The sequence below is a fragment of the Cariama cristata genome, unplaced genomic scaffold, assembly GCF_000690535.1.
Source record: "Cariama cristata isolate BGI_N322 unplaced genomic scaffold, ASM69053v1 scaffold13971, whole genome shotgun sequence".
NCBI lineage: Eukaryota > Metazoa > Chordata > Aves > Cariamiformes > Cariamidae > Cariama > Cariama cristata.
In genome coordinates this window covers 50898-64617 of record NW_009597613.1, presented here as the reverse complement: position 1 = coordinate 64617, position 13720 = coordinate 50898, and the positions used below count along the sequence as shown (strand labels likewise).

The 13720-nt window shown below is 40.9% G+C and overlaps 1 protein-coding gene across 1 annotated transcript in view; it reads right to left on the bottom strand.

Annotated features, from left to right (window-relative positions):
• Window positions 1-348: 348 nt before the first annotated feature.
• Window positions 349-13720, bottom strand: part of KANSL1L (KAT8 regulatory NSL complex subunit 1-like) — a 57716-nt gene continuing 44344 nt past the window's right edge. The window contains 7 exon segments of the mRNA XM_009708964.1: window positions 349-799; window positions 1311-1387; window positions 1390-1481; window positions 3004-3116; window positions 8661-8715; window positions 9662-9786; window positions 11217-11341. Coding sequence (XP_009707266.1) covers window positions 548-799; window positions 1311-1387; window positions 1390-1481; window positions 3004-3116; window positions 8661-8715; window positions 9662-9786; window positions 11217-11341 — 839 coding nt within the window. The 3' untranslated portion in view covers window positions 349-547.

Here is a 13720-nt window from a genome sequence, read left to right as displayed (position 1 = left end):
CCCCTACCCTTACCTTACGCATGGGTTACGCACATGCATTCAGAGAGGCAGATTTTTGCCCCATGGTCATGCCACACAGGAAAATAATCTGAGGCTATTGCTTCTCCCCACTATTTTTTCAGGTAGTTTTTCTGTGTTCAGTTGAAGTTGTTGGTTACGGTAGACAGCATATCCTGCTGCACCAGAATCCACTAGAACCAGAAATGCATTTGAAAACAAACAAAACAGAAAAGGATGATTATTAACAAATGTGGCAATATGACAACAGAAAGTGAATGGTGCCAGCAATTTATGTGCGCCCACTCCCGACATTGGGAATATTGGACTTCCAGCTTCAAATAATTACTTTCTCTTGGGGTTCAGGAAGAAGAAAGTGTTGTCTTTGGGATTTATCCTGCCTGTTACAAAGCAAGAAAGAAAATATATTATATGCAGCTAACGTACAGGTTTTGAATTGTGCTGTCATATGCTGTGTGAACAAGAGAGATTTTACCTTACACTTTTCTCCACCTTAATTGGCTTTCTTAATGAACCACATTATTCCCTGTCACCTTTGTTTTCTTGTATTGTTGATTCCCAGGCAAACGTTTTCGCAGTCTTCTGACTCCTCGGTAGATTGTTTTCTCGGTGGATGGCCATTGTCTGGCAAACCAATGGCTGGGCATGAAGTACAGTGGGAGTCGCTGGGGAAAGCTGCACTTGACATTTCAGTTGTCTGATTAGTTATTTGATCTTGGCACAGTAAAGCGTCTGCCTCTTCATCTTTTAGTGGAAAAACTCGAAGTTCCCACAGCCCAGACTGAAAGGAATCAGAAGGGTAGGAGGGAGAGTGGAAAAAGAGGAGAGAGGGGAAAAAGGGATTTCAGCTGAGTCTGAACTGATTAGCTATGTGCAGAATGATCTGCTATCAAGTAACAAATGAGTGTCTGTCTTTACAATGTTTGCAGGGCTCTTCAGATAAAGAATACGACAGTGCTAGGCACCAGCTGTCAATGTAAGCTGGCTTCATATGGTTTTGAACTAGTAACAGAGCTACAATTGAACAAGTGCAGTACAGGAAGCGGGGAAGCTCTTTTCCCTGGTGCCAGACCATCAGGATACCTGACCCTGTAACAATCAGGCCCATCTGGAAACCTGGCCAACACCCCTCGTTCTAAGGAATAACGCTACATTCGGTCCACACAAACTAGGGTGACAGCCTGAGATTCTGATCAGTGAGACAGGAGGGTATGTTCAGGTTCTTTGGTTTAGGTTAGAGATCGTGGTCACTGAAAATCTGATCAGACCTGAAGGCTATTGGAAGCACCCACCTTCGCTTCCTGGCTCTCCCTGCAGAGTTGGGCAATCCCTGAACAAACAGAGCTGTGGGCTTCCGAAGTCAAGTCTCAGCAGTGCAATGCAGCGAGGCACAGGAGTTGCCGTGGTGGTCCTTCTGCACTGAATCTTGGCTGTGTCGTCCATCGGCATTTTTGCTGTAAGATCTAGTGCAAGACAAGAAAAGAAAGTCTTAAAAGCTACTCCCTGCCCCTTCACATCACAAGGAACGGTTTAGATTTTCTTTTCAAAGTGTTCAGTTTCTCCACACATGCTACCTATCTTCTACTTATTTAAATCAAAAAAGCAGATGAAAACACACATCATTCTTGACAACTCTGTTGTCACAAGCCAAAGCGAAGAGGGCTTTGTGGAGGAGCTAAATGGACAAAACAGGGCTGGAATAGGCACACTCTGGCTGCAGAACAGCTGGTGGCTGGACCCGGTCCTGCTCCTTGCTCCACACGCTCACCAGAACTGTAATTTTGGACAAGAGAAGTCCGTGGGCTGTGGGCTGTTCCCACTTGGGAGAACATGGCATCGTTCACAGGGGCCTGCGGAGTCCAAACTGCACTGTCAGCAGACTGTACCAATGTAACTCGAGAAGAAACAGCGGGTCCTTGGGCTCCCCCTTCCCACCTCTGCTCTGGACTCATCTCCAAAGCAGGCAAAATAATTTAATACGGTTAAAAATGCTGACCTCGTCTTTATTGCAAATTTGAACTAGATATAAAATACTGGCACGCATCTTAAATGCCAGGCGGAAGTCTGACCTTGCTGATGTCAGTGGCAGTTTTACTTCTGAATTCAAATAGCCCTAAGGTTTCACTAAGGAGTTCAGAGTTTCAAAATCAAGGGTACATACAGAACTTGTATTTTTTAGTGCACTTTCTGAAGTATTTTTATGTTCAAAATTGCTTAAAATAGAATTCCTTAATATGGTTTAGCTCTAATTTTATCCTGCATTAAAAAAGCTATCTTTGCGTATTTATTCACAGTGTCATGGTTCACTTTCAGCCAAGAGTAGACACAAGCATATGATAAATAGCAGAAAAAGTTACCCCAGCACTTACAGGATGCTTTTTGTCCTGGCAGATTCTGAAGCAATTTATGGGAATCATTTTCCCAGAGCTAGATACAGCTTTATGATGTTTGCTCTTATATGCACTACTTTTTGCAAGACCTTTAGGGGTTATATTTAATTCTGATGAGTTTAGCACCAGACGGCAAGCCTGTGAGAATTAACCTTTTTCACACAATGACTTTTTTAAGCGTTAAGGTCCCTGGCACAGCCCAGGACCCTTCAGTGACAGGTCTCTGAATGCAGCCGACTTTCCTTTTAAGTCAGGTGAGGGAAGAAGGGCTCACGTTACACTTGGTGACTAAAGTGGTAGTAATGGGGAGTGGCACAAACTAGCAGAGCTATGCGTTCAGTATGGGAGTACAATTTTTATTCACTAATACCAGGTCACTAACATGCCCAATTTCTGTAAGTATGCATACTTCAGAACTGCCTTCCCTTTCCAGCCACAAAACCAAACAATACCTGGTACTGTCCCTGATGAGTGAATTAATAGAGTGCCCTCATTTTCAGACAACTTCTCTGTGACAGCATTTCGGAAACTGCTGCACCAACAACCAACACCAGTGGTTCCATAGGAATGCTTTTATCAAAGGCAATACACCTGCCTGCTATTCCTTCTGGGCCAGCGGCTCTGCTCCCACAGCGACCACCTTGCTCTCTCTCTTTCTTCATACTTTGTATGACGTAAGGAAAAAACTTCATCTGACAGATCTTCTATCTGTAAGGGAACACAGGGATAGCTGCTGCCATAATTATGAACATCACTAGAAACAAAGGCAGCCAACATAATAAATAATTCTGCAAAGGTCTGTTCACCAAACAAGAAGAGGCAACACAATGCATGTTCGCAGTATAAAGGCACATCAAAATACATGCATTCAGCTTACACTCTCACTGGAGCTCTAGTATATGGGATGCTGTCACTTTTACTTTATTTCTTTACATGTCTGTGGCTGATCTGAATGGATATAGAAATTATACCCCCCCCCCCCATGCAACTAACACATTTTTCTCTATGGTGAGAGGCAGAAAATTAAGAGGACAAGTATTCATTTGCAAATCAAGGCAGTATTAAAAGCACATAATAAAGACAAGCAAAAATTCCAGGAGTTTCCAGAGACTGATTTAGGAGGAGGCTGGGAGGCAGCAGGATTTGCCAGGTGCTCTTTAAGCATGGAGAAATAGGTCTGAGATCACCAAGGACTTTGATAGCTCCACATCGAGAGCAACTCAACAAACCTGAGGTGCTGCATTCCGGCTACGAAACCAAGCAGAAAATGGTTTCTGCTTTGAAGAGACTACTTCTTAGCAAACGAACTGCACGACCCCAGTACAGCTTAAAATGGCCCTAATGTGCGTACTTTAACTGCCTGTAGTCAAACAAGAGCCAATTTTTTAGGTAAAGCTCCTCAGATGTAGCTATCGCATCAGGCCTTCACTTTGAAAGAACCATCTTCATTTTTCCGTTGGCAGCACACGGGAAGTTTGTTCCTTAAACACGGCTGGGTGAGGAGCACTTTGCTACCCTTCCCCCTCGCTCTCCAGATGGCAGGGCCAGCTCTTGGCAGGACCCCTCCAGCACAGCTCAGAGTTATTTCAAAGTGCTCCGAACCAGTCAGCCTCTTCAAAGTTCACCTAAAAAGCTAAGGTTGGCAAGAGCACACGGGTGCTGCAGCCATGGATTTTATGCCAGCCACTCCCAACTCAAAAGCAGAAAAATTCTAGGAAAAAACAATTCCTGGTCATAGGAGCTGTGAAGCTGCACTGCCAGATCAGTCCTGGACAAAAATTATACTAATGATCAGGAGGTCATGGAAAATAATTTGCATTTTTTTTCTATAAAGCAAAATCCTCAGTGGTGCTATACAAGTAACACCATTTATCTTCCGACTGAGTCTGATAAAATACAGAACCAAATGTGGAGTCGTCACTGCAGTGCCAGATAGCACCGTACACTAGAGCTGGAAGTACTCCACTCCAGACAACTAACGGCCCGGAGGTTTTCTGCAGAAGCCATTCTTTGTATCAAGTCTTGCAGCACTGAGGTAGTTCGTGACCATTATGCGTACAAATGCACAGTATTACAATGCATTTCTGCTGCTGTAAACTATCTGGTAGTGGCACTTGGCTTGCCAGAGAGCACATTTCCAACCTAGGCGGCTGGTCATGAGCTATAGCACCACAAAGAAATTTAATCAGGTCAATGAGAAGGATCCCAAAGACTTCAGTCTGATTTGAATCGGACCCGCTTGTGAAAACCACAGCTGCCCAGTTCCTCCTCAGCCCAGCACTCAACAGGAACCTTCAAGACAAACAGGTCTGCGTTGTTTGCCCATCTCATGACTGCTTTTTGCAGACTCCTCATTGCTTTTATTTATTTATGTTAAACACAAACCACTTTGTTAGCTGCTGGTTTCCTTTCGTGCAAGTCAACTTAATGGTTTTCCTCCTCTCTCTGGAATTCACCAGCTCTGTCACTTGGATGGCATTGGTACAGGGCTGCAGCTCAGTTCAGATTCTCTCCATCCAAGGTCAATGATGTGTGGCATGAAAGTGAGAATTTTATGAACTACAAAAGTGCTACTCCCTCAGGGAAAATTCAGGATTTTTCTGTGTGCTCAGATTTCCTTTGAAGTGGAAACAAAAGATAATTTTGAAAGAAAAACTTAGACTTTGAAAATACTTTTCTTAGCAAATTGCCAAAACTTTTCATGCTGGGAAGAAACTTCATTTTTAACAGGCTTCCTTTCAAAAATCAAAGTCCACATTCCTCTCCAAGCAAAGAGTTTTGAAAAATACAGAAATAAGCCTTACCATTCCTTTTCCATAGCTGGTGATAGCAGATTTAACTACTTGTTTATTTAAAATTAGTTTTACCTATTCCATTGAGGACTAACAAGTAATACGTTTTTCTTATTTAAAAATTATTCTTTGCTCTATGGATAAAAATCACATCACGTCAGCGTAAAAGGTCTCTACTTGGTTCGGTACAGCCTCTGCCCCTCTCCAGCTTTGTAATGCTTTACGTATTTCCTCTATCAACTTTAGCTTAATTTAAAGTCGCTATAACTGGATAAATTTGATATTTTTTTCCCCCCCCACTAATGTTAGTTTGAAAAAGGACAAAAGAACTGTCATTCCTCTGTGGATGGATCTGGCAGTGATGTTGAGAGAAAAGACTATTGGGAAGGCCTGTTTGTTAGGCATGTCTAATGATTTCACTCAAAGAAAAAGACTTAAAGCAAACCAAGATTTGGATTCCCTCCCCATCGCATCTAGTTAGGCTACAAGACACTGTGTATTAATGTTGAATAGCACCAGGAGTATTTCTGAAAGGTTCTCCAAACAACAAAGCCTGCGTTGCAGTCTTTGGCTTCACGGGAAACACTGAGTCATAAGCCCTGAAAACACTTATGCAAAACTAATTACACACAGAATTATTCCAAAGTATTTGTCATTTCTAAAACAACTACAAAATAAACTTGAACATTACTTTACAACCGTGCCTTGCCAGAAACTTTAACCTGGACAAAACAAGTTAAAACCAAAATAAAACAGGAAAACCTGTGCCACACCCTCCCATGCCTTAAAGCAGTAACAGACTGCAAATTCACACATGCAAACCAGGAAACTCAAATGCTCTGTTTCCCAAAACTAAGTATTTTTAGAGCAAGTAATAGAGCAGACATAGATAATAGATTAACTTTTGCATTGCCCAACTGTTATGTTTGTCCTTGTAATGCAAAATTTCCAGAAAAAAAAATCAGACACCCAGAAAAGCTAAGTTTTTTGTACTCAAATAAAGGCACAGTGAATAGGCCTGATTTTCAGAAGGTGCTGAGTTCCCGTCCTTGGAAGTGCGGCTCCTGTAGAACGTGACAAATTTGGGACCCTACATTATTTTGTAACTCGTGGAAACTTTTGGTGCAGGTCTATTGCATGGGTACAGGTTGTTGCATTGAAAGCCTTTAAATAAAAAAGAGAGCGAAGGAAGAGAAAAAAAGGAGACAAAAAAGCTATCAAGTGGAAGAAATCCCTAACTGCTGGCTGACACAAGGACAACTCCAGAAGTTTTAAATTTAGCCAAGCAGAAGATAGGCAGAAAAGAAACTATTATATGTTACCACCACAGACTACTACTGTGCGGTGGAAAGCAAACAAGGGGGAAGGGACAGAAGAGCCAAAACCAGCACACAAATCTAACTCAGCCTAAAACCTAAAGCAAGGAAGTGGAAGAAGTATGATCAGACAACCACCTTTTTTTCAGTACTCTGAAAAACATCCAAACCAATTAACATGATCCCAAAAGAAAGGGGGAGAATTGGCACATGATGATTTAGAGAAACAAGATCTTTAGCATTTTTCTCTTGTGTGACATCTCTCCTTTCTCATTCTACCCAGCAGCTGACAGACAATACAGAAGCAGTGGACCACAGCAGGAGGCAAAGCTGCTTTATTCTTAACTCAAGTTATTTCCTGGCCAAGGGATGAATCATACAGGATCAACTAGTTATGCCAAATACAAATGTACTAGGAGGGCTACTAAACAAGCAATTAGCCCATAAGTTTTACAGAGAGACACCTTGAAGTCCCTTCAGCAAAATACGCTAAAAGTACGTGAGACAAGTCATCTGTATGGGATCTGAAATCCAAACAAGAAATCTACTGAGTCCTCCACGCAAGTCCCTTGAAGCCCTGAAGGCAGATCACTATTGAAATTCTTCTTTTTTTTCCCCACAGATCCCAGGATGAAGAGAGAGCAATGAACAGTAGATTCTCAAGGGATAGTGTGCCCTTGCTGCCTTATTAGTTATTCTCTAAATGGTTTAATTAAATATCCTCACAGGAGAGTTCTCCTGTGTATTTAATTTGACCTTCTCACTAGAGAAGATCAGGCATGTTTCCTGCTAGCAGAGATGGTACCAAACCAAAAGACAGTGGTGGAAGTGACATAAATCTGACCATGAGATTTCACAAGAATTTCTCAAGTGCATCAGAAAAGGCAAGGATAGAGTAAGTTCTTCTCTTCCTTCTGACCCAAAAGTATGGTGCCAAATGAGTGCAACTACACCAGGCAGGGAGCTGAGAACATGATGCTCTCCAGAAGGAAAGGTTCATTTCCATGGAGCAGGCAGCTATAGACTGACCTAGTAAGACTGAGGAAGCTAGAGCCTTTGGGGAGAGTGTATTTTCTACCCCAAGGGCTTGGCATAATGATTTAATTTGTTTAACTGTGTTTAGCATAACCTTCTGTAGTGCCACCCAAATGCAATCTTTTTCTATTGCTAAGGCATCTAAATCCTGGTCGTGGAGATTCTCTGAAAAAGTAGCTGAAGAGCAGATATCGTGCATGAAGGTATGACTACAAGTACTACAGTTGCAACAGTTGACAGTGGCCTTTAGCAGAGACTGGAGGGAGATTAGAGATGTCCGAAGGACAGCAAAACTGGCAGGTTTCTGGACAAGGAGACACAAAAAGACTGGAAGGACAGAAAACCACCCTAGAGATGAGATCTGCTCAAACGTTCACACTGGGGTTAGGAAATGCCTGATTAGAGGAGAAAGGGACCCCCAGCTGCAAAGTCCATGGATACTCCTTGGAAGAAAAAGGTAGATTCTTATGTCTGGAGGAAGCAACAGCAGCACACGATGTGCAAACTTAGCTCAAGCGGCAAGCAGGAAATGCTGAAGGTTACATTGTTCCTGACATAGCAGAAGGAAGAAAAGTTTGCTCCCAACAGGAGGGCTGCAGGAAAACAAACACTGAGAAGAAAACTAGGGAAACCTGCTGGGCCCACAGGCAAAATGCCGCATCACCTTCTGAGGAGCAACATGCCACGGGAACTGGCCACGAAAGAAGAGGATGAGAGAGAAGGACAGACATTAATAGCACAGGTTGCCCCGAAGAGACAGTTGCACTGAGAGAGCCAGCATCCCAGCGCTCAGGAGCAGGGGAGGCGGAGGCCTGACCAAAGGGACCCTCTGGGAGCCCCAACTGTGCCAGCAGCAAGGGACAGAAGAGTCAAAGAAAGAACTGAAAAATGATTATTAACACACAGACTGACGTTTCTGTCATCCACCATAGGATCGAGTAGGTTGGGATAAGACACATTTTCACAATCTGATACTTTGGTTTGGAAATTTGAAAGTCACCAGGATTTGCATGAAGTCAGTGACTTTGGGAAATATATACTGATTATCCCAATTATTTGTTCAATCTAGTTTAATTAAAAACTGGTGGTTTAATTAAAACGCAGCCTACCTCTTCTTCATCTGTATGAGATCTTTCTAAAGGTTGAAGTTCAACAACTCTCCAGCTAGAAATGAGACAAGGAAAGTTAAATTAATTTACCTAGCCGCTGTTTCATTATTTCAGCAGCAGAGACGACTCTTCTGTTTTGCACCATGTTGTTAGTTACTCCTTCTTCAACACTGCTTGTGCTTCAAAATTTCTTTCAAATAAAATAGTTTCAAATTTAAGGTGCCAGTAACAGATGCCTGAAATTTAGATTTTCCTTTCCCAACCCAATATCTAATCTTTCCTTTTCCCAACACAGTCTTTAAGCTATCCAATAGTCTTAATAATATTTTTAGCTTTAAAGACAATATAAAAAGGAATTCAAATTAGAGATTTAAAATGTGGAACAACTGCATTTAGCCATTTCAGGCAATTTGCTAGTAAGCCACTGAATTACAGCACAGGAGATCAGCTACCCTGTTTTAGCAATCTAAAGATGTTCTTTTTCTAAAAAAAGAGATTTCTCTAGAATCATGGATTATAGATTTACACTGTATGGAAAAAATTAAGCTTATTCTACTATATCAGAATGGATACATTTTAAAAATATAGGCTAAAACCATTTCTGTTTAATTCATTGGAAATAGTTAACTATTTTCTTATGAACCATAACACACAAAAAAGACAGCAACCTCCAAATAGCTGTTCAGAGCATGTCAGCCTCAAGGCACATTTAAGGCCATGAATATCAGTACAATTAAGATGATATAAACCCACTTCTATTTTTAGCCAGTCTGTGCATCTGCCACCTCCCTGTGACTATTTCCCTTGTGCTATCAGCTGTCTGGTCTTCCCACCAGTCCAGTCACCGAAACTGAATTGCACAGAAAAAAAACCCACCAAGCACCTGAAAAGATCATCTTAATATTATAGAATTATTTAACTACATGTTAACAATATACTCAGTTAATATTCTCATGTTCATTTTGATATCTTCTTTGCAACTAAAGAGGTCATGAACAAACCTTGGGGTAAGGATTTCTTTGTACTGTAGTTTCTCCAGCTTCGATGGTGCCACCAGCGACATTGGAATAACAATGTTGTCTATATCATAGGAGCTCTCACTTCTCAACCTCCTCCTGGAATTATGCTGTGTAATATAATCAATGTAAGAGGAGATTCATCAGCTCAAATCATAGGAACTACATGTTAGCTGAGAAACATTAGAACTGCACAAGGAAAAAGTCTGTAACTTGAACACGTGTTCTAGTGGCTTAATGACTTCCGAACTCCTTCCCCCCGGCCCCCCAATGGAATCTCAACAAATCTTAAAACTATCTCATCTCTGAGATTTACTTCTTGCGTGCATAACTCCTACTGAAATCAGTGGGAGTTTCCCTTCCTTGATTTCAGTTAGAGTTAATTCTGAACACTTATGAGAACTCTGAAGTTAATGCTGCCGCCTTCATAATGTTCAGGCTACAAAGACAACCTCCTATAATCTGCCTACTAACTTGTAACCCAAGTGGTTTTTCAGTGTGATACAATTAAGAATTCCAAAAGAATGAAGCCACATTTAGCAGTGAAGAACAGCCTCCATGGAAAGCGGTATTCTGAAAGACGTGCAGAAGACAGAATCTGAATTTCTTTGCCATGATCATAGTAGGATTCCTGGTGGTGGTCTCTGCCCACCAGTGCATGGAACCTACAGGGGTCAAAAACTGAGGTTCCTCAATTACAGGAGAAAGTTTAGTTTTAAATCATGGTACATTCCATATTACAAGATCTCAATTTCTAGTTGAACGTTAATGGAAGCAGTTTGTTCTAAAAAACTGTTCTTTGACGATGATCCGCTCAAGCAAGGGAAAAACAGGGCGAGTGTGCATTGTCAAAACTGCATGGGGGATGCAGATTTAAACTTGGCTCTCCAGGAGCTCAGACTGAAACAGACTCACAGCTCACCAGACTGAAACATGACAAATTACACAGCACCAATATACCACTAGGCTTAGCAGAACTGCGGGACTGAAATCTGAATATTATTATGAAATTCTCAATGAATTCCAATAAAGCAAAGTGGGTTTCTGCAGGGACTTTACTGAACCAGAGCTCTGCTGCTCCTCAGCAAATTCATATACCACAGACTTTGCTTGTAGTTCTGCACAGAAGGTTCTAAATAGTGAAGCTGAGAGTTAACAAATTCTGTGCCTATATTTGCACCATGAGGCCATTTTATGTAGCTGCACCAAGAAAAAAGGGTCACAAGAGTCCTTGTGTAAAACTAGGAACATAAATCACAGTAAATTTAATGAAATTTGGGAAAAAAAAAAAGGCCCATTGCCAATGAACTAAACTTACACTCCAGTTATATGATCTGCAAAATTCTTTTACAAGCAAGTATCTGTTTTAGGAACACCACATACTCAATCTGGAATAAATTACTTAAGGTAATCCACTTAATGTAAAAACGATCTGTAATTTAACACTAAATTAGATGTAAAGGCATGTGGTTTTTGATTATTAATTTGCACAACTCTCTGTTGATATTTCAGTTAAGACAGCTACGTATTTTTGGTTTACCTGTGACGAAGTGCTGTGAGTAGGCCTAGACATCGCATTGACATTGGTCATGGCAGCAAGACCACTATGGGGTTCTGGTTCTGCACGTTGAAAGGAGAATGTCTCAAACCTAGTGTTACGTTCACCTGTCACAAAAAATAGTAACAAAAAAAAATGTGTATCGGCCGTTGTCTATTAGACTAAAGATATTTTTCCATACAGTAATAGTAAAGTCATTTCTAGAAGCCCACAGCTAAGCACTTACAATTTACTGAATACTAAAAAAAGCCATCTAAATAAACACTTGCTACTCATCCTGTCATTGTTGTGTCACAAAACTCATCTCTCTCCTTCTATGAAGGATTTCTTCACGTGGAGCAAGCTTCACGTGGGCAAATACTGCTTCTTTTTTTTCAGGAACTGCCGTAGACTACACACACACAGCAAATGCAATCAGACTTAGAGGAAAGCCCCCAGTGTTCCCTGACAATGCTTCCCTAGCTGGAGTGCATCTCACTGACGTACCAGTTCATTGAGCCCTCACTGACAGTGTCTTCTTTGATAAATGATAAAACAAAACTGGCAGCAAGGGTAACAAACAAAATTAGCTTCTAGATCTCCATGTCTGGTTTCTTCTAGTAGTGGTCCACTGCTCCAGAAAAATCGTAATTCTCGTTTACTCTTACTCAGTCCCAGCGTAAGCAGCATTTAGGGGATTCAGAATTTAACCACCTGTCTTCTGTTTTCCTTCTACCTTAATTTCCAGTAAGACAAGAGAGCTCAGATTTAATATACTAACTAATAAAAAGAATCAGCATATTCCAACATGGAAAAAAGAGGTAAGACTGATCCTGAAGACTGTATTGCACAGGCTGGGTCAAGGACATGAACTTTCATCTCCCAGGCAGCTCTGCAACTCCCTGGCACACAGCTTTTATTTTTGGCCCTGTTCATCAGGCTGACCTTCCCCATGGATAATTTCTCCTAGACAGAGCCCAAATTAGGAATAAATATGTAGTGCTACACCCATAGCACTAATAAGCTAGAACTTCTGCTGCTACTCACGAGTACACCACAAAGCAGTTTTCTGGCATTGGGAAACTATGATCCTCATGATAAAAGATTGCTTTTTTTGTTCCATTAACTCAAAGAACTAAATACTATTGGCAGAAGACTAATTGTACCTTCAAAAGGCTTATAGCAAGAAGTTTTCTCTCTTACTAGCGCTCCCAAGTAACTCCAATTGTTGACCTCAGTGTGCATGACAGTACCCTTTGGGAAAAAACGTGGTTGCAAGGAACACGGTGTCAGCATCCTCCTTTTGGGGATTGGGTTAGGGGAGCGAGTAGTGAGGAAAAAAGGACCATTGATGGTGAGGGGGGACAGGGCACAGCAGCCCCCACAGACACAGGCCCAGAGCATAAGAGAAGGCTGTATGGCAAAGGAGAGGACTGTAATGCACACAGGGAATGATGCAGAGAGAGGGAAAAAAAAATAAAATTCTAAATCCAAGACAGTTTTCAGTGTGTCCAAAACAACCTTTTACTCTCTCCTGTGACTTTCTAATCAATAGGGTTTTTTTGGTTTGGGGTCATGTTTTGTGGTTTTGGTTTGTTGTTGTTTTTTCAAATTGATTATAATTTTTGGTTAAATCATCTCTGCAGTAATTCCCGTATCTCCATCTGTATTGCAAGATTACACTAGCAGTTTTACCTGGATATGCACCAGAAGTGTATTTTTCCACAATGTTAACTGATCATTTATAGCTCTCAATTCTTTCTTAAGGGAAATTTTAAACTAATATAGTTTTTCCTCTTACTCAGTGATTTATTTTCTTCAAATGCCTCGTGAGGAATTTTGCCAAAAGTTTTCCAAAAGTTCACATAAAGAAATCTGTAACAGAATCTGCCAGGTTTTACATTCTAGTAGCCTAGAGAGGTAAGATGCTATTTATCTTTACAATGGTATGCTGAATTTTTTGTCCCTAAATTATCATGTTCTTCTACAGAACTTTCAGGGCACTTTCCATTAATTTACCAAGTGCTGAAGCAGAGATTCAATGGCTTAAAACATAAAGATAACAAGGGTGAAAACACTAATTATAAAGACTGGCTACCCACAAATCCTTTTAACAGTCTGGAAGGAAACCACAACCGCGAATGACAGTACAGAACAAATGAAACATAGTTGACCAAAGATGCTAGGAATGGTAAATGTTTGGTTGGGCACATGATTTGACAGGTAACTTTGGAATTCAGTTTGTTTCACTGACTACTATAAGAAAAGCCTTCGTATTAAAAATAATGACACCCAGTAATAGAAAAACACAGTTGGACTGCTGAACAGTTTCCTTTGAGAGTATTCCAAAAATAAAATACAGAAGGTTGTCTCCTTTTGTAATATACAGTCAAGAAAAAAAGAGAAGGATTACTATGCTTTAAAATAGTAAATTATTTTCATGGTGTTCTAAGTCCATTTCTTCACTCCTGTAAAGTTTCGTAACAGTATCCATTTTGGAGACAACT